Source organism: Andrographis paniculata, unplaced genomic scaffold (genome assembly GCF_009805555.1).
Source record: "Andrographis paniculata isolate CXL003 unplaced genomic scaffold, ASM980555v1 Contig34END, whole genome shotgun sequence".
NCBI lineage: Eukaryota > Viridiplantae > Streptophyta > Magnoliopsida > Lamiales > Acanthaceae > Andrographis > Andrographis paniculata.
Window position 1 is genome coordinate 2,537,524 of NW_026137567.1, and position 20,921 is coordinate 2,558,444.

Here is a 20,921-nt window from a genome sequence, read left to right on the forward strand (position 1 = left end):
CTATAGTGAACTCCTAGTGAATTGTGGTGCGGTTAAGGAATTACTTGCTCAATAGGAAGTCTTGTATGTCACTCGGGAATTGATTTATGTTCCCTTATAAAAAAATATTTTATCACTACATTATTTAATTTGTTAGGAGAATTTATATTTTGTATATGACTATAGATTTTTACATTATATTTACATTGACATAATTTAATTAGGTTAGAACTACAGTTTTGTCAATATTTTATTTTTTAGAAAATTATATTCCATATACAAAAATTTCATTTTTAAAATTAAATCTATGTATATGAACAATTTTAAATTACTAATATTATTTGGAGTAATATAGAAAGTATGAGCAAGTGGAATGTTCCAAATATTGTGGATATTGAATGTTTTGAGGGTATGCATGTTAAATTTAACTAACTAGTTTAACCAATATTAGTACTTTGTGCAACATCTACAGTCGAAAATATTAATTTTGTGAACATTTGTTTATATACTTCTTTCAGTAACAAATTATTTAGACATGATAATTCCGAGAATGTCTTGAATGTATAATAGAATGTGTAATGGTATTCTAAATAGTAAATTTATTAGTGGAATAGATGAACTCCTAAACTACTGCATGATTGGAGTGACTTAAAAAAAAAATGATTGATGAAACGATAAGAGATTATACCAGTGATGAATTTCGGAGGGTCTACATTTAAGGCTCGAGTGACACACGATAAAGAACCTAATCTTTAAGGCAAAAAATTGTACAACCTCCTTCAAGCTGTTGAATTATGGTCTGGTTGTACCAAAGCAACTTTGTTGTCAATAATGGAAAGAATGCTAAATATTAAAGTTGGCTTCAACTTGTCTGAACGATAGTTTGATGTCCAATGTCAACTCGTGCATGATGTAATGCCCGAGAGCAACTGTTTCATAAAAAATTTCACGAAATAAAGAAATTGATTGAGAGGTTGGAATTACCATGTGAGAAAATAGATTGTTGTCAACTCGCTTGCATATTTTACTGAAAGGAGAATGTTGATCTAGAAAATTGCAAGTTTTATGCAAAGCACAATATAAAGAGAAAATAGGAGAGTTGTGCCAATTTGATATATGTTTTATCTTTTGATCACACTAAGGCTAAAGAGATCGTATGTTCCATCTTAGACAACATCACATATACATTGACATGCAAATCATTGACATGTGAAGACCAATGATATATGTCATCCTTGTTATTCAACATTGAAATATTTAAAAGACACCGTTCATTTGGAGTTGAGCCTAGAAATGTCTATATATTACTTCACAGGGAAGAATTTCAATCATTTGACCGGTAAAAAATGTAGTACTCATGTTGGTCCATAGTTGTAACACCATACAATCTCCCACCTAATATATGTTTGAAAGACGATTATCTATTTTTGTCTTGTGTGGTGCTTGATTGGGCCAACCTTACATAGAAGATTAATGTTTATTTGAACCCTTAATTGAGAAACTGAATGAACTATAGAACAGTGGGATTGAAACATTTTAATCTTTTCATAAATAAAACTTTATGATGAAGGTTGTTTTCTTGTAGACTATAGATGAAAACTCTTCATCTATTGGTGTTAGTATATTGTTAGTTCTTATAATTGTTATCATACACGATGATTTTTAGGTGGGGCACCTCAAGAAAGACTGCTTGTCTAAATATGTTAGGATCGGATAGTTGTTATTACTCTACTGAATGAGTGTAAGAAGTCATGGTTTGATACAAAGCAAAAATTTGTTTCCACGACCATCCTTACCATTTGAACATAAAGAATATAAAAAAAGAGTTTAAGAAAACATGTCTTATTTGCATGTAAAATTTGGGGAGGTAAAAATTCGAATATGGCTGATTATGAATTTATATAGGTTACCTAAATATAAATTTCTGATATAAATAAAATTATATCTCATTTATATAGTTGGAAAAAAATAACCATATTTTTGAACTTGATGTCGAACTTGATTCGACACAAGATCAATGTTACATATGCCGAGAAGAATATTTTTGAAAATATTTTCAATGCAGTGATAAACGTCAAGGGTTAAAGTAAAAACAATGCTAAGACACAGATGATCAAAATATAAAGAGTGTATTCGTTTATTATTTTTAATTTGAATTATTTTTTATGTTAGATATAAAAAATATATCGTACTATAAAAATAATATTTTATATTAAATTTTTGATATTTTCTAAATAATATATTTTATTTTCTAGTGATATTAATCACAGAATGCATCAGAAAAATTCATTCGATGAACTCACCCAAATAGTTGTGTTCTTGGATATTTTTATGTATTTTTAGAGTAATAAAAAATTTAAATTGAAAATCTATTTAATGTCATTAAGTAGTAAAAATAAGAATATATTTTCTTAGTATTTATAAAATACAAAATTTTCTAAAACTATTATAAAAAAATATTTGCAATAGTGAATATTATATAATAAAATAAAATAAAAAACACACAATTTTTTTTTTTTTTTTTTTTTATTTTCTTATGATACCTTCACAATTTATCATACCTCATTACTAAAATACAAAACATTATAAATACTATACAAATACATTATAGAAAATACAAAAAAACACATAACTAGTAAAATAAATTTAAAATATAAGTCAATATCAAAATAATTTATTTATTTTAAATAAATAAATTTTAGTTAATTTAAAAACTTAAATACATCTTATAAAAATTTTAAAACTTTTACTTTGTATACATATATTGGGGTACATGGGGACGTTTTTTGTGATGGTCTCGGAGAGGTCCGAAGTGTGTTTGTTTGGGGATTAGATTTTAAATACAATATTCATTCTATTTTTTTTCCTCAAAAATAATTAAACACCTATCTTTCATTTTTTTATATTATACTAAAAATCAATTTTACATTCAAAATATCACATCAATTTCTATTTATACCACATCATACAACTATTCAAATTCAAAATTTTTACTATTCAAATCCCAACTCAAAATCCAAACCCTCGTATAGATTTGTTTGTTCATAGTTTTGGACTAGATCTCACATTATTCATTATTCTTTTTAACAAAAATAAAAAAAAAAATTCAATCAACTATATATATATATATATTTCATTTAAAATATTAAATAAAAATAAAAAATTTATTTTAAATATCATAACAACCACATATTTATATCACATCAATCTTAAGACTGTAAACAAATTTTATTTTTTGTTTCCCAACTCTTTCTTGTTGCTTTCCATTACCTTGGATTACATTGATTTTGAATCTTGCAAATCAAGTGTGGAAGTTTTGTTAAGATTAAATGAATAGGCATTGTTGAAGAATATATGGACTCATTTTTATAGAGACACTAATTTCTAAAAATTAATTCATACTCCTGAATAATGTAACACAAACTATTATCTTATACACTTTATTTGATGGGAAGAGAGCATCTTAATATATATTTAAGTGTGTGTATATATATGTGTGTATGTTTGAGATTGATTACTATACTAATTCCAGAAATATTAATGCACATTTTAATTATTTTACGATGAACTCACCGTTCCAATACAATAGTCTTGTTTACCATTTTTGTCTGTCTCAAAACAATAGTCTCATTTTCATAAATAATCATATCATTATAAAATTACCCTTATTTTTTACTTATTATTACACAATTGCCACTACTTTTTACACTAATACACTCACAAGGGCAAAAAATCTTTTATCCGTACTTTTTACTTAATACCAATATAATATCAATATTTCTTAAATTTCGTCTCAAAGACAACCATACTATAATTTTGCGACGGAGAGAGTATTTATTAGTTCAATATCATTTAAATTAAAAATTTAATTTAATTTGTTGAGCTCAGTCACAGTCCCACAGTTTCTGTGATATATAGATATAAATTTAAATAAATAAATAAATTTGTGATTAGTTTCCGTAGCCGACCTTAGCTCAGTTGGTAGAGCGGAGGACTGTAGTATGAATGCTGTCATCCTTAGGTCGCTGGTTCGAATCCGGCAGGTCGGATTTTTTTTCCAATTAAATTTTATATGCAGTTGTACAAGAAAACCCTAATCCAAAGCCCTCCCTAACTGCATCGGCTTTTCTTCCCGTCCTTAGGTCGATTGGGCAGGTCGGAATTTTTTTTCCAATGAAATTTTGTATGTAGTTAAACAATCAAAGAAGCCCTTCCTAAGTGCTTGCATCGTCGTCTTCCACTCTCCTTTTCTCCACTGGCTTTTCCTACAACTCCTTGTCTTCCCTCCCGTCCTCATCTACGTTAATCGTCTCACACCCCACGTATAAAACCAAAAATTTAAAGGAAAATCTATATATAAAATGACGCATAGGTGCAGCCTACTACATTCAATAGGCCTGTTAGCAGGGTTGAATTGCAGCGTACAGTTGCAACCCTGTTAGAATAGAAACCTCAAACAAACACATCCAGATGTTTTTTGGAAGGCTGGGGCACGAAACAGTTTCTTGCAGCAGCAGCTGGTATCTCTGCTCGGATATGTTTCTTGGCCATAAAGTAATTCTGAGGGTTTCCGCTAAGCGCCTTTTCAACGTGTTTGCTGTTTCCCCGTCTTTTACTGGTTTCAATCGTTTTTATCCGGGCGAAACCGTGAGGAAGGTGAATTTCTGGCCTGTCGCTGTCGAAATTGAGGAGACGCCAGTAGATGGACCGCCAAGAGAGGCCTGCGAGGGGAGACCTGTGCTTCCTACACATCAGAATTCGGAGAAAGTCCCCGGGATTCGCCCCATGGTAAAATTTAACGATACACGATCAGTTGTTTGCAGAGTTACAAGGAGCAAAGTTTGTGGTGTGGACTTTGTCCGAAAATTAATGACTAAATGCACGAAATTTTTGCTTCTTGGAACTTTGTATTAAGGGATATTGTCTGAATTTATTGCACAGTTCTGGAAGGACAGAGAATTCAATTTTATTTTATTTTTTGATGTGTTAAGGTCTCTTTTTTGTCCCAGCAATGGAAAACGTTAACCAATTGAGAGCCTGACCAGTATCTTTATATTTCAAAAGTTAGTGATCATGCTGCATTTGTTAAGTATTGCTTGCTTATGTGGTTATATTTGGCTTGTTAAATGCTCACATGGACATCTGTACGTGTTCTTAATGTGCTATTATGGCATTTATCTATTCTTAACAAATGCAGCATGCTCATATTATGTCCATGACTGTTCAAAATTTTGGTTGGGAGCCAAAAGGAGTTATTGGTCTCTGGATCCTGTGATATGGAGCCTCTTATTGCTAAATGTTATGGGTTTCAAGGACATTAACAAATAGTGTACTTTGGCTCTTGTGCATTAATCAATTGTTTTTATGTGGCTATTCTTGTGAATTACAGGCTCCAGATGATTTTTCAGGATGTAGGGATTTGCTCTCCTTGAATAAAATGAGACCTTCATGCATAAATCAAGAACCATACAGTGAATTATGCAGCCTGTCTTCACGCATTCTTTGCAGGAGTATTATTGTTGATGATGGTGCTGTCGCCGATATTTTGCATACTTGCAGTGCTGCAAAAGTTTCCTTTGATGTTGTTCAACAGCTTCATGCTAAGATCATCCGTCTAGGTTTCAGTTCAAGCCTGCTTGTCTGTAATCCACTGATTGATTTGTACATAAAAAATGAATATGTTAATTCTGCAATTCATATTTTCAAAAATATGCATTCAAGAGACAGCACTACGTGGGTTGCCATGATATCAGGCTTATCTCAAAGTGGTCGTGAATTAGATGCTATCCACCTGTACTCTGAGATGCGAAGGTCTGGAGTGTTCCCTACTCCTTATATTTTTTCAAGCATCATAAGTGCCTGCACCAAGATAAACTTGTCTGTTGTTGGGGAGCAACTTCATGCTCTAATCTTCAAGTGGGGATTTTCATCAGAGCTGTATGTTTGCAACTCTCTTGTTTCGCTTTATTCTAGATGTGGGAATTTATCATCTGCTGAACTGATTTTCTGTGAAATGCAGCATAGGGATAAAGTTGCGTACAACACTTTGATTTCTGGATTTTCTATGCAAGGATTGGATGAGAAATCTCTTCTATTATTTGAAAAAATGCGGAATGAGTTCTTAAAACCTGACTGTGTTACCGTTGCCTGTCTTTTGAGCACTTGTGCATCAATGGGGGTTATTCACAAGGGAGTCCAACTGCATTCATATGCTATTAAGACTGGCATGTGTTCTGATATCATCATTGAGGGTTCTTTGCTGGACCTGTATGTTAAATGCTCTGATGTTGAAACAGCACATAAATTCTTCATATCAACAAAAAAGGATAATATTGTGCTATGGAATGTCATGCTGGTGGCATATGGACAAATGGGCAATCTCCAAGAGTCACTCAATCTTTATCTATATATGCAGAGCAAAGGTCTGCAACCTAATCAATATACATTTCCTAGTATTCTAAGAACATGTACATCTGTTGGAGCAATTAATCTTGGGGAGCAAGTTCATACACATATTGTAAAGACTGGATTCCAGCCAAATGTGTATGTTTGTAGTGTACTCATAGACATGTATGCTAAGCTTGGAAAATTGGAAACAGCCCTGAAAATATTTAGGCATTTTAGTAAAGATGATATTGTGTCTTGGACAGCTATGATATCTGGATATGCGCAACAGGATAAGTTCGCCGAGGCCCTTAAAATTTTTAAGGAATCGCAAGAACTAGGGATTCAATCAGATAACATTGGATTAGCCAGTGTTGTAAGTGCATGTGCTGGATTGCAAGCTATCAGCCAAGGACGTCAAATTCATTGTCAGTCTACTACTTCTGGGTACTCACTTGATATTTCCATCGGAAATGCACTTGTATGGCTCTATGCTAGATGTGGTTGTGTACCAGAGGCACTCTCTGCTTTTCAGAAAATGTGCACTAAGGATATTGTTTCGTGGAATGGATTGATATCAGGTTTTGCACAGAGTGGAAAGTGTGAGGAAGCATTGAAGTTCTTCTCTCAAATGGTTCAGGCATCCGAGGAAGCTAATATGTTCACCTATGGGTCTTGCCTCAGTGCAGCAGCAAGTTTGACCAATCTAAAACTTGGCAGGCAAATTCATTCTCGAATTATTAAAACAGGGTATGATTGTGAGACTGAAGTATGCAATGTATTAATCACGTTGTATGCAAAATGTGGACGCCTCAATGGTGCTAGGAGAGTATTCATTGAGATGCCTCAGAAAAATGAAGTTTCGTGGAATGCAATGATCACCGGATACTCTCAGCACGGATATGGCATGCAAGCTATAGAGCTCTTTGAGGAAATGAACTTGATGAAAATGATGCCAACTCACATCACATATGTGGGAGTTTTGTCAGCCTGTAGCCATGTAGGCTTGGTGGAAAAGGGGCTTAATTACTTCTATTCCATGAGTGAACGACATGCCCTGAACCCAAAACATGAACATTATGCATGTGTGGTTGATCTTCTTGGCAGGGCGGGTCAAGTTGTCCGTGCCAAAAAATTTGTTGAGTCTATGCAAATTAAACCAGATTCAATGGTGTGGAGGACCCTCTTAAGTGCCTGTACAGTTCACAAGAACATAGAAATTGGGGAAGTTGCGGCGAAAAATCTTTTAGAATTAGAACCTAAAGATTCTGCTACATATGTTCTTTTGTCAAATCTGTATGCTGTTACTGGTAAATGGCATTATCGAGATCAAGCAAGATTACTCATGAGAGTCAGGGGTGTGAAGAAAGAGCCTGGTAGAAGTTGGATTGAAGTAAATAATTCAGTTAATGCATTCTTTGTAGGTGATAGACTCCACCCTCGAGCAGAGGAGATTTATATATATTTGGAGGAGATAAACAAAAAAGTAGCTTCAATTGGCTATGTCCAAGACCGTAATAGCCTTTGGAATGATATGGAGCTTGACCACAAGGACCCTGGTCGACAAATTCACAGTGAAAAGTTGGCTATAGCTTTTGGACTTCTAAGTTTGTCTGATGTGATTCCCTTGCATGTCATGAAGAATCTACGGATTTGTAATGACTGCCATAATTGGATTAAATTTGTAACAAAGGTTGTTGATCGAACTATTATAGTTCGTGATGCATACCGATTCCATCATTTTCAGAATGGAATTTGTTCATGTAAAGACTATTGGTAACTGGGACAGAAGATACTTAAGAAGAAAATATCTGGGGTTATCTTTCTGTGCTCTTGTCTGGATGCTTTTGAACTCCTGATGTCACCTTGCAAGGTGCACTTGATGTTGCTATCTACAATTCTATTTTTTAAAAGTATTTTTCTATAATTCCATTCTCTGTACAGATGCACCATAAGTGATATTGCCAAGCAAGCCCTAAGGGTTCCTTAATATTTACATGGAGCATACTTCTATTCTGTTGACATGCAAGATCATCTTTGCCAGCTGTGTTTATCTGTCTTTGCTAATGACCATAAAAGTACTATTTGTTAAGTGCTGAGAAACTGAAATTTTAACCCACAGCAATTCAAGTGATGGCTTGGACAGACTGGGGTTTCTTGGTGTTACCCAACCTGGGCTTTTGAAAGATGCACTTATTCTTGATATCTGAATCTGAATCCAATATATGAAAAAGGTAATTAGAATTATGTTAATTTGTGAAACATGAGCCATTCTTTAATTTTACATTGTTCTGTCTAATGCATGGTTTTTCTCCAGAGATACTGGTATTCACATGACATGTCAAGAGCTTGTTGATTGTCTTGGCACCATTGCACAAAGTGGAACTGCTAAATTCTTAAAAGCACTGGAGGTGCAATTCTTTTGGTAATTGAACCTTTTTGTTTTCTGTTTTGAAATTATATAAAAACTACTATATGTTACCCTCCCCTGTATTGATTGACAGGATAGCAAGGATGCTGGTGCTGACAGCAATTGAAGGTGTGTGTGTTCGGTTACCGTTTGGGTTTAAATTGGCATTATACTCTCAATTTCCCCCCCTTAAAATATAATACTACATTGTGTGTGATTTACTTGAAATTCTTGTTTCTATTCCTCTTCTTAATAAATAAATATTATTTATTTATTTATTTGTCTCATATAAAATGTTAGTCTTTATAAAATGATATTCATATCGTAAATATAGTTTTTATAACATTTAAATACATGTTTTAATCTTCTTTTAATTTTACATATATTATAGCATAAATTAATTACTAGGTAAATAAAATTCCTGTAACTCAAATTTCAAAGTAAAAATTAATTACTAGGTAAATAAAATTCTTGTAACTCAAATTTCAAAGTAAAAATCCAACCAACTAACCAAACACACATTGGTCAATCATTCAGCGCTCGTGTTTCTTGGTGGTTTGAAATTGATTTGAAATAGTAAGTCAACATCTCTGATAGTACGAGGTCTTAGGAGAACTAAAAGACTAAACTTTATTGACAATCTAGAAAGAACTATTCTTCCCGAACCAAGCCCAAACTGGGAACTGAGAGAAATCAGAATGATTAATAATGCTTCAAAATAATGTTTAAATACTAGGTCAAAACTTCTATAGGCCTAGGTTTGACCAAGAAGAATAAAAAACTAAGGTTGTGTTCTTTTTTGTGGTTTTTACCACAAATTTTTACTATTCAGATTTTTTTTTCTCTAAAAATATTATATCAAATAATTATTTTTCTTTTTTTTTTCCTAAACAAACACACCCTAAGGTACTTAATAATAAACTTTAAGCTTCAACTTATTGCCACAATTAACTCAAAGCGTACTTGTTCTTTCCTCATTTGTTGTGAATAAACTTTTGGTTTGCATTTTTTTTAAGAACTGTCTTGTTCTCGTGGCAGGAGGTTGGGAACTAAACACAGAACTGTTCCTCGTCGATCCTAGTCACATATTTGGATGAAGACTGTGCCACTGAATCAGGACTTGAGGAACCATACCTCCGGCACATTTGATCAGCCGTCTGGTCCAGAATAGTTTCAGGATCGTAAACAGGCAGTTGCTCGACCTCTAGGCTATCGAATAAATGAGGCTCAACTAGGTGATCGTCGGACACTCGACGAAGTTAAGATACATGAAACACGAGATGGATGTGGCTAGTAGCCGGCAAATACAACTTATATGCGACATTTCCTATACAGCGAAGGATGTAGAATGGTCTATAAAATCTGGGCATTAGCTTGTAATGGTGCCCTGGCGCAAGCTGCCTTGGCAATAGGGTCTGACCTTCAAGAATATCAAATCACCAACCTGAAAGATGAGCTCACGACGATGGGTGTTGGCTACCCGCACCATGTGATGTTGAGCATGCTCCAAGTGGTGTTTCAACTGTCGCAATACTGTCTTGCAGCCGCCAAGTAACTCTGAAGTTGTAACAATTCGGCATTCATCTGGCAAGAAACTCTGCAGTCTAATTGAATCGCATGCATACTAATTATCATTTCTTTTGTTCTACTAAGTGATCTTAATATTAAATATGAACATCAAATTGTCTTTAATAAGTGGGGCATATAATACAATAAAATAAGTTTATTATAAATTAACTGTGATATGTATTAGAAGCTTTAGAGTGTGCATCATATATATATAATTATATATTCTTAATACATAGATATATATTCATACACTAGGCTGAATCTTCAAAACATATAATCTTATTTGATTTTTCATTAACATCCTAGTCAGTGTACTATTATATGATATTAGTAAGATGTATTATTTATAATTACGAAATTTGGATAGAGACACAATAACCTAATCAATCATTCTATATTGAGATATGAAAAACCTATACCATTGCCAAAAGATTATAAGAAACTGTGTAATTGAGAAAAATGATTAGGAAACCTCTCTACTAGTCATGTATAACTCATTTTGCCGATGATATTTTTATCTTATTATCAATGTAGTCTCTTCTATTTTGAGTTTTTGGATGGTCTAGAGTTTGGGATTTAAAGTTTAAGGCTTGAGGTTTAAAGTTTATTATTTGTGATATGGCTACAATAGTTTTGAAGATGTGTAATTGAACAAATAATCAAACAATCTATACAGTTTGATCGCAATGTACGTACGTTACACAACCAACCATTTTATTCCATTGGGTATATGGATATTAAATATGAACATATAATTGCCTTAAATACACATGCGTAACTTTTTGAAACATGTAATATTGTGACCTAAGTTTACGAGTCTTATGATGTATACATTAGTATAAATTATTGATATATAAGTATATGTGTACACAACTTTAAAACTTGTAAGATTCTTTAATTTCCAACGACATCCTAATTACCATATTAGCACTTGGTGTCAATGAGATACATGTATAACTACAAAACTTTTATAAAAACATAACAGTCCAATCAATCATTGCTAAATGGAATTATAGAGAATCTATGATATAACAAATGACAAGAAAACATCTCTAGTAATCAATTATAATTGATTTTTTCAATGACATTTTTGTTGGATTATCAAAATGGCTCTTATCTTTCAAGTTTTAAAATGGTTTGGAGTTTAATATTTAGGGTTTAAGGTATTGGATTAGTGCGTGGGGATAAGGTTTCGGATTTAGAGTTTGGGATAGACAGGTAACAAGTAATTCTTGCTGCACTGTTAAATCATATTTACATTTAAAAAAAAAAATGGTCCATATGAGTATTTGTATACTAAACATGACCATTTAAATACTTTTCAATTTTCATAGGTAGCATTTTATAGGATATACTATATTAATAGGGGTTTCCCAATGTTAGTGGGGGTAAGCAAAGTTATGTTAGACATTTATACAACATTTATAAAAGTATATATCCTTCGACTATAGGTATATTGGTGCATAATATGCTGAATTTTTGGAACTTGCATGATTTTTATATTTCCAATGTATTATCAATTTTGTAAAGATACAATTACGCTGAGTAAAATGTTAACATAATAAACTACCCATTAATTATTGGTAAATATACAAAAGAAAAATGGTCTATTTAATAGTATTTCTATGACATCCTAGGTTTACAAGATGTTATTGAAGGATTAAAGATGTGGTTGATATTAAAATTTTTATTATATGCAACATCTAACAAATAAATACACTCCGCACAATCTAAATTGAGCTATCTCATACACATATATGTTGAATGGTTTAGGATTTAGATTTTACGATTTGTGGTATAGAGTCCCATGCTCTTTGGATTTAGAACATATATTTTATGGATAAAATACTTTTACTCTGTACATAAATAAATCAAGGACTACCTAATCTCTCATGTGCCATCGAATTAAACTTATATTAAATAAACAATCTTATCGGTTCATAAAGGTATAAAATTTACATACTTTTTATAGATATATCAATTGTATTATGGAGTATGTACTATATTAAGAGAGATTTTTCTTTTTTTTTTTTCCTCGTAACAGTAAATGTATGAATATATATTAGACATATATACAAATGTTGTGGAGGCATATGTCCTTCGACTACGGGTATATTGGTGTACAAAAATTTGAATCCTTAAAACTTGCATGATTTTTATATTGCCAACATCATTCTAACCAATGTTCTATCAACAACTTATGTGGAGATACACTTATATCTAATAACATATGAATTTGAATGAAAAATATTATTAATAATTGGTAAATAGACAACGGATAACCTATAATATTGCAAAACAATTCTAGGTTTACAAGGTATTATTGAAGGATTGAGGAGGGCAATAATATTGAAATTCTTGTAAACACGCATACTCCCCGACAGTTTTATTATTCATGTAGTTCGTACAATGGTCAAGACGTATACATGTAAAGTTTAACTATTTAAGGTATAAAATGTAGGGTTTAAATATTAGAGTTAGTTCGTACAATGGTCAAGACGTATACATGTAAAGTTTAACTATTTAAGGTATAAAATGTAGGGTTTAAATATTAGAGTTTTGGGCAACAATACTCATGGTTTATGTGTAAATGGACAACGGACGATCAATATTTTCTACACCATTAAGTTATATGTATAATACACAAGCCATTCATTCGGTTCACTGAAATATTATGATACTAAATATGATCATTTAAGAATCTTTTTCTAAGCAATTAGTTGTTTTTTCATAGATATGTACTTAATTGATAGAAATTTATTATTATTATCAGAAGTATGTATATTTATGTAATGAGAATATGTAACTTTTCTTGGAACATATATTCATCAACGAGATACATGTCTATTAAAAAGTACATATAATTGTTTAAATACGTAATCAACACATTCTATTTGTGTCATTAACTCTCAAGATAAAATATGATAAGCGAGTATAAGTAGGTAATATGTCGTTCAACAGTTTATGCAAAGCACACTAAAATTTATACAATTGAACATCAACCTATAATCTCAAGCAACTCAAATAGCTACCACTGTCACATGTTGCCAATTTACTGTCGTTCTATACTATCACAACCAACTACAAAGTAAAACCAATTTGTTTATACCGACATCTCACTACAAAAAAAATATCTAATCAACTACCATATTTTTAACTACGAAATATTTTTATAGTTAAAACGTGTTAGTTAGCAATAAAAATTAATTTTATCGCTAAAAAAAATTATGTACTACAAAATTAATTTCGTCGCTAAAACCTTTTTGTTAGAAAATTCTATATTCATGCCAGAAAGGTTTTACCTACAAAATTATTTTTTATAGCTAAAATCATTTAACTAAAAAAACCATACATATTTTGTAGCTAAAAATCTTTTTTTATAAATTTTAATTTTATAGCTAAAGAATTTTAGTTACGAAATCCTTTGTACTTCATTTCAGATTTGACAGAATATTAAGCAAGCATAAGAAATTCATTTAGTAGTATATAAGTCAACTACTCAATTTTAAACCGCAATTATATATGAATCTAATTTCTTATTTAAAATATATCAAATGAACAAGTTGGTATTTCTCATGGGATCTGATGAGGTAGTAAACTCCCCCAACAAAAACAAAGTCACTTATAATTTAAAATATATCAAAATAATTTACATTTCAAACTATGATGGGATACAATGTTGAAGTACATTTAACCAACACTGAGGCTTCTACAAATCCGACAGAAGCACAAGACAAAGAGATCAAACATACAAACAATTCGAAATTACAAAACTAAATTATCAATTTTACCAAATACAAAAATTTTAACTTACTTTTTGGACCCTTTTTCAACATTTTTAACAAACTGCGCACTTTTTATGCTTTCGCCTAGTCGGGAAACTTCGATGTACAACATAGTGGCAGCGAAAATTTACAGGAGTGATGATCGACAGTGATAATTAGAAATTTGAAGGAGAAAAAAAGGATGTTTTACGAAAATGAATAGTTGAGTTCGTAAGATAGTAGTTAATTTTTAGATTCTATTTTTTGTGTGTGTATGTTATTTCTATAACGGATAACAATATCTAAATAATAAACCAAGCTAGATACATTACTTTGAAAATTAAATTTGTAGTGTTCATCACATTTAAAAAAATATAAATAGAAAATATAGGTTTGCATATCTCAACATGAATAAATACAATATTCGTTATATTTACTTATTATTTTAAAGACAAAATAAATAGTAAAACGTGATCTATAATAATTATGCGCAAATAAATAGTATAATATCATCAAATATTTTGAAGAAACTATATAAATATTTTCGTTTTAAGGTTAATGCTTCATTTTGGTCCATATATAATATCATACTTACAATATTAAGGCTTTGTTTGTCCAAACTTTTTTCTCAATATATATATTTTATTCTTTAACAAAAGTCAACATTCAACCTAAAATATTACTCCTTCCGTTCTATATTGGATGCCTACTTACCGTATACACGAGAATATAAGATAAATATAATTAGTAAATGATTAAGAATGTATTAGCGAAAATAATTAACCTATAATATAAATCATTATAAATTAATATTAAGATAACTAATTAGTTTAATTAAAGTTAAAAAAATTAAAGTAAAAAATTTAAAATGAGATTAAGGTGTATAATTATTTTCCAAAAAATAAAAATGACATAAGATCTGAGACGGACAAAAATAGCAACGTGGACATGGTAGGTCGGACGGAGAGAGTATTTTTTTCTATATTACTAACACAATTCTTATACCTCTAAAAAACTTTAAATCAAAACTATAAACAAACAAATGCTAACAAATTTAAAATATGATATATTATATAATACCTTTTGTATTTTAGTAAAATTGCACAAAATACCTCATATTTTATTTATTGTATGAAACCTCCTGTATTAAATTAAAGTTGACACATAGCACCATTTTCGTTCAAAATTGATGTTCGATTATAAATAAACTAATTTTATATACATAAAAAAATATATGTATTAATTTTTGTTTTGAATAAAATAAATTAACAATTGATCAATCTTTATTTCACAGTGTTATATGTCTTTTTTTAAAAAAAGCTGTAAAATTAAGCTTTCATCAATTATTTATATATATTTATTTAATTCAAAAAATGACTTAAGATATTTTATCTATTTTATTTTATTGGTATAAAATTAGCCCAATTAGACAATCAAATATCACTGTAGATAAAAAAAATATATATATTTATACTACCTCCGTCCCGGAAGAAAAGTAAAGTTTATTTTTTGTACGCAAATTTTTTAATATTAATATTATATTGATTATAGTAAAAAAGACAAAAATGCCCTGTTAGATTGTGTGATATAAAAGTAATGACATTTTGTGTAATATATTGGAAGTTGTTATTTTAGGACGGATAAAAATGAAAAATGATATCCTTTTTATGGAGTATATATTTTGTATTAATTTTAATTTAAAAGAAAAGAAAAAAATATCTCACAATAAATAAAATAGATACTATTATATGCAATATTACTAAAAACATATACTACCTCAATTCAGTTCTATTTGATATTTAAATATTAATTATTATATGAAAATATAGTATAAATAAAAAAAAATATTTCATTAAATTCTTATAATATTAATAATACAAAATATTATTAAAAATATTTTTAATATTAAATATAATCTATTTGGATAAATGGTGTGTTTATGCCAAGTCTGAGCAAAATTATTGTGCAAACAATTTGTACAATAATTTCACCCAAACCTGGCCGACTCCCAAAAATCCCCAACATATGCGGTCTTTTTTTTTTTTTTTTTTTAATATATATATTTTTTCAAATATTATAATTATTTAATATTTATAACAGTTACTCCTTCCCTCTCAATACAATAGTCTTGTTTATATTTTTGTCCGTCCCAAAACAATAGTTTCATTTCTATAAATAATTATATCATCATAAAACTATCCCTATTTTTTTATTATTATTACATAATTGTCACTATTTTTTACACTAATATATTCATAAGGGCAAAAAAGACATTTACCTTTACTTTTTTATCGACTACCAATATAATATCAATATTCTTGTCCAACACAACAAGACTATATCTTGACGGAGAGAATATAATTTAATAAAATATATATAATATATATCTCATTTTTAGAGAATAAAATTTTTATAATACAAATAAATTAAAATTTAAAAATATATATTAAATATAATATAAATTCATAATCAGATCGTATAATTACCTGTCAAATCAATACTATCAAAACTCTTTAAATTCAACCCAAATCAAATCTAAATACAAAAAAAAAAAACACATAAATTCAAATTTATCTTTAAATTCAAATAAAAATCAAATTCAAACTCTTATCTTTAAATTCAAATAAAAATCAAATTCAAACTCAGATTTTTTTTTAAACTTCCCTGAACATCACACCACCCTAAAGAAACACAACCCAAAGAATGAGGGAGTATAACTTATCCAATAAAATATTAAAGAAGCAGAAGCAGGACGTAGCTTAGCTGTCCGTCCGTCCATGGTGCTCGCGCTGGGCCATTCAGTCTGTAAGTCCTCTCTTTAGATATTCAATTTGTGGCTAAGACCGGCTGATGGAAGCAATCCAGCCAGCCCACACCCACCCCCACCCTTCTCCCCGCACTCTGGGATATGTGGCACCAAATCGTCCCCCCAAGAATCCATCTCATTGTGGGCCTTCACTGTCCCAACGTCGTACCATTTTCAGATTTTCTAGAACCCTCCACACTCAGACAGACCATCGTTGTTGCTGTCGCCATTACCCTTACTTAAAACACACCACAGTCAAAACCCCCTTCCTCCCGAGCATCGTTTCCACCCATTCTGTTCCAATTGAGCAAATTAGGGTTTGATCGAAGAAATGAAGCATGCGGACGCTTTGTGATGTCTGCGAGAGTGCTGCTGCTATTCTTTTCTGTGCTGCCGACGAGGCTGCGCTTTGCCGCTCCTGTGATGATAAGGCAACCCATCCTTCCTTCCTATTCGTTCTTCATGCTTCAATTGAATGCTTCTTGTTTTCGTGTGTGTATTGGGATCTTGTAACTGAATGTTATGGTCTGAGTGATGTTCTGCCGCCGTGCCGGTTGCTTATGATTTTGTTTTTTGAGGGAGGATGATGACAACTGTTTTCAGTATCTAATAATTCTTTCCCATGCTTTTGCCGATCGTAGAGATCATTTGGATTACCATATTATAATTCATTCAAAAAAAAAAAGAAAAGATCAGTTTCAATGGGAAACACTTAGAAACAATTGATTTCAAACATGGTGTGGTATAATTAGTTCACACTAGTCTAGTGCACTACATACATTCATCACCATTCATACCGGAGTGGTTGGTTCCATGATTAAGGTTGACCCTATGGATAGAACAGATTTCATATCTGTTACCACAATCCATACAAGGTTATAGTTTGGTTATGTCTGTCTATCTGTCTTCATGGTGATTAGATGTAAGATGCGTTAGGTAGCTATCTCTTTGTATGTGAACAATCATTATCATCATTAGTTTTATGAATTTTTGTTTCACCCAAATTAAATTAAGGACTTGGGGCATAACATAGATAGACATACATGCACACATATTTAATACTATCACAAACATGTGTTCTGAAATGTGTGAATCTTGGTTGCAGGTCCATATGTGCAACAAGCTTGCTAGTAGACATGTAAGAGTGGGGCTTGCTAATCCAATTGGCGTGCCCCAATGTGATATTTGTGAAAATGCACCTGGTAATGCATGAATGTCTGTCTTGTGCTTTTGGCGGTATATATATATATATATATATGTATCTGTTGTGTGTGTGTGCGCGCGCACGTAATTGCTTCTCTTTCATTTACATACTTGCTTTGACGCTTAGCTTAAAGCTCATTTGTGTTATCCAGCATTCTTTTACTGTGAGGTGGATGGTAGTTCCCTCTGTTTGCAATGTGATACAGTCGTACATGTTGGTGGCAAGAGAACCCACCGGAGATATCTTTTGCTAAGACAAAGAGTTGAGGTTTGTTCGTTCTAAAACTTTTTTGGTTTAATCGGTCCCACCCCTTCTCTAGTAAGTCAATAAGAAATTGCCTCTTACGGAATACTAATTGACTGGACAACCTCCTGCTATATGTTGAACCTTTAATGCATTTCAAATTAGTGCTATTTACCTTGGGGGGGGGGGGGGAACAATTTTCTAGGGTTCTTTTTTTGGTAAATTGGTATGTTTCTCAAGCCTTTTCGGTTTTTAAATGGGTGTTCTGTATTTCGCACGAAGTTGATTTGAAATTTTGTTTTCCTTTTTCTATTTTTCTTGGTATGTCAGTTTCCGGGAGATAAATCTGGTCCAACAGCCGAGCCTGCTCTGGCAGGTAACAATAAGAGCGAACATAGTCTCTCAGACAAACGAATGGTTGATGATGATGATCGGCCGAATCACGTGGTATCCCCTGTTCCAAACATAGATGTTGATGCTGATAGAGCTATTGAAAATGAAGCCAGAATGATTGATCTGAATATGCAGCCACAGAGGCTCCGTGACCACACCTCGAACAATCAGGCATGCTCTTACCTAACCTAACGTTTTCTTGCAATTTTAGCCTTGAGCATTGATTAGAGACTGGTTTTAGTTTCTAGGATGGTTTGTGCTTCAGAGGAGTTATTGGAGTTAGCTCTGAAGATGGGATTGTCGTTATTTTATCACATTTTTGAAAAGTTGTTTAAAATTAATGATTGTTATAGAATCCCCAAATCTGGAGTAATAACTAAATTAAAGTTGATCAGCCTGTCGTATTATCATTTATTGCTTAGGGTGCTGAATACTTTGATACTATAGTATTAAGTTTCTGGGAGTGTAAACTAGTGTTTGTTTTAGGCTAAATCGAATAAGAATCAAGTAGTTTTTATTGTTAAAAATATTTAGTTTATTATAAATTATGATAAATATATCTTGTGATTATATACAAAAGTGAATGTAAGTCGGAGGTTGTAAGGAGTAATTGATATGATTCTTTGCGAGAGAAAAATATATTTGACAAGGATTTTTGGAGAGTTGTGGAATTTTGAAATTTCAGAAATAGTAGAAAGTTGGTAATTGATATGATATTTTGTGAGAGAAAAATACGTTGGATGTGATGTTTTGAAAAATTTAAATAGTGCCAAAATCCAAAAGTGATTGTTTAAACAAAAACATCTGAACCCATAGACATAACTGTTCTTTTTTCTTTTCTTTTCAGTTTTCTTACTGTGCAATCCTCAAGATTACTTATAAAAACTCACTATTTCTTCTCATAGAACGTCACACCCAGCTACTATTTATTTTAACAAAAAACACAAACACAGACCAAATATTTATTAGGACTTCATTTTCGTATATTGATGTAATAAATTTTACAAATAAAGAAATATTCGGTCATGACCTTCAATACAAAAGTCTACGACAGCTTGAGTTAGGAATGTAAAAATACATTGAATCATTGTTGTTTTGTAGTCAAGTGTCGACTAAAGAAACTTAGATCAACTTGTCAGTGTTATTAAGAATTTTTCTGTAGTCTTGATCAGACAGCGTGAATCTGTGTAATAATCAATCAACAAGCTGTCTCCTGTAATGATAATAATATCAGCCTATTCGGCACTATCTAATTTTCTTCTTTAATTAAAAGTCAGATTTGCCAATGGTTTCCATGGAGCTTGTTAAATTCGGACCGGAATTGGTGTGTGTGTATCAATTGTTGTAGTAACACGCCTGTTTTGGTTTTGTCGGGCAGGTATAAGATAAGATGATTGTGCATTCTCCGGTGGCTGGCGGGGTGGCTGTATGCTGTGCATCATCATTTCTATCTATCATACATGTCTTCCTTAAACGAGATGTTAGAATTTATGCTTTAAGGTATGTATTGTTTTGGGTTAGAGCTCCAAACTTTAAGAGCACAAATTTTAAATTTATTTGTTTTGGAGATGGAGATGGAGATGAGATGTTTGCATCTGCTTGGGAAGAAAAGAAATTTGATGAAGCTTCTTATCTGTGCATTTTAATGCTATCCTTAGAGTTGATACTAAAGAAATTGAAGCAAATATTGTCGTATTCGATTTGATGTATAAAAATATTTGACTATTCGATTTGTTTTGAATTTTAAAATGATATTTATTCAAGTCGAAATAATTTTCAAATTATTCGATTCTAATTTTTCAAATTTAACTTTAATAATATTATTTAAATTTTCGATTCAAGATTTGATTTGTTATTTGTCTTACCGGGTTGGATTTGAAATTTTGTAATTAGACAAATTCAACAATATTAAGACAATTTGATAATAATAATAATAAAATAATAATAAATAAATAAATAAATTACATGTATCTTTTTTCAAATTGACAAATCATTATTGTTTTCACAAAAAAATATCATTGAATAATTGTAATTTTAATTATATTATATATTTATTTATATATAAAATTTAAAATGATGGTATAAATAAATTTAGTTTGATTTATTTAATCTGGAAACTACATCTGTATGTATATTATACTTCCTCTGTTCCATATATGTATCATATTT

The 20,921-nt window shown here is 31.1% G+C and overlaps 2 protein-coding genes and 1 non-coding gene across 3 annotated transcripts; all 3 read left to right on the forward strand.

Annotated features, from left to right (window-relative positions):
• The first annotated feature begins 3,942 nt into the window (after positions 1-3,942).
• On the forward strand, positions 3,943-4,028 carry TRNAY-GUA (transfer RNA tyrosine (anticodon GUA)). Its single transcript is given in 2 exon segments — positions 3,943-3,979; positions 3,993-4,028. It is a non-coding gene; the product is annotated as a tRNA-Tyr (tRNA).
• A 26-nt stretch (positions 4,029-4,054) lies between these two features.
• On the forward strand, positions 4,055-10,468 carry LOC127248498 (pentatricopeptide repeat-containing protein At4g13650-like). The gene is made up of 6 exons (XM_051270861.1): positions 4,055-4,767; positions 5,369-8,236; positions 8,486-8,597; positions 8,681-8,788; positions 8,868-8,902; positions 9,812-10,468. Exons 1-2 carry the CDS (start codon positions 4,450-4,452, stop codon positions 8,141-8,143), a joined length of 3,093 nt encoding a protein of 1,030 aa, XP_051126818.1. The 5' UTR covers positions 4,055-4,449; the 3' UTR covers positions 8,144-8,236; positions 8,486-8,597; positions 8,681-8,788; positions 8,868-8,902; positions 9,812-10,468.
• Positions 10,469-17,051: 6,583 nt separating this feature from the next.
• LOC127248917 (B-box zinc finger protein 18-like) lies at positions 17,052-20,376 on the forward strand. The gene is made up of 5 exons (XM_051271484.1): positions 17,052-17,343; positions 18,018-18,114; positions 18,268-18,383; positions 18,690-18,923; positions 20,131-20,376. Exons 1-5 carry the CDS (start codon positions 17,251-17,253, stop codon positions 20,134-20,136), a joined length of 546 nt encoding a protein of 181 aa, XP_051127441.1. The 5' UTR covers positions 17,052-17,250; the 3' UTR covers positions 20,137-20,376.
• The last annotated feature ends 545 nt before the right edge of the window (positions 20,377-20,921 follow it).

What these genes read in the sequence shown, in the direction of transcription:
- LOC127248498 (XM_051270861.1), top strand. Translation starts at nt 4,450, where the DNA reads ATGTTTTTTGGAAGGCTGGGGCACGAAACAGTTTCTTGCAGCAGCAGC. An exon ending in TCCCCGGGATTCGCCCCATG is followed by an intron (nt 4,768 to 5,368) that starts GTAAAATTTAAC and finishes TGTGAATTACAG; the next exon opens with GCTCCAGATGATTTTTCAGG.
- LOC127248917 (XM_051271484.1), top strand. Translation starts at nt 17,251, where the DNA reads ATGCGGACGCTTTGTGATGTCTGCGAGAGTGCTGCTGCTATTCTTTTC. An exon ending in TATTTGTGAAAATGCACCTG is followed by an intron (nt 18,115 to 18,267) that starts GTAATGCATGAA and finishes TGTGTTATCCAG; the next exon opens with CATTCTTTTACTGTGAGGTG. An exon ending in TGCTAAGACAAAGAGTTGAG is followed by an intron (nt 18,384 to 18,689) that starts GTTTGTTCGTTC and finishes TTGGTATGTCAG; the next exon opens with TTTCCGGGAGATAAATCTGG.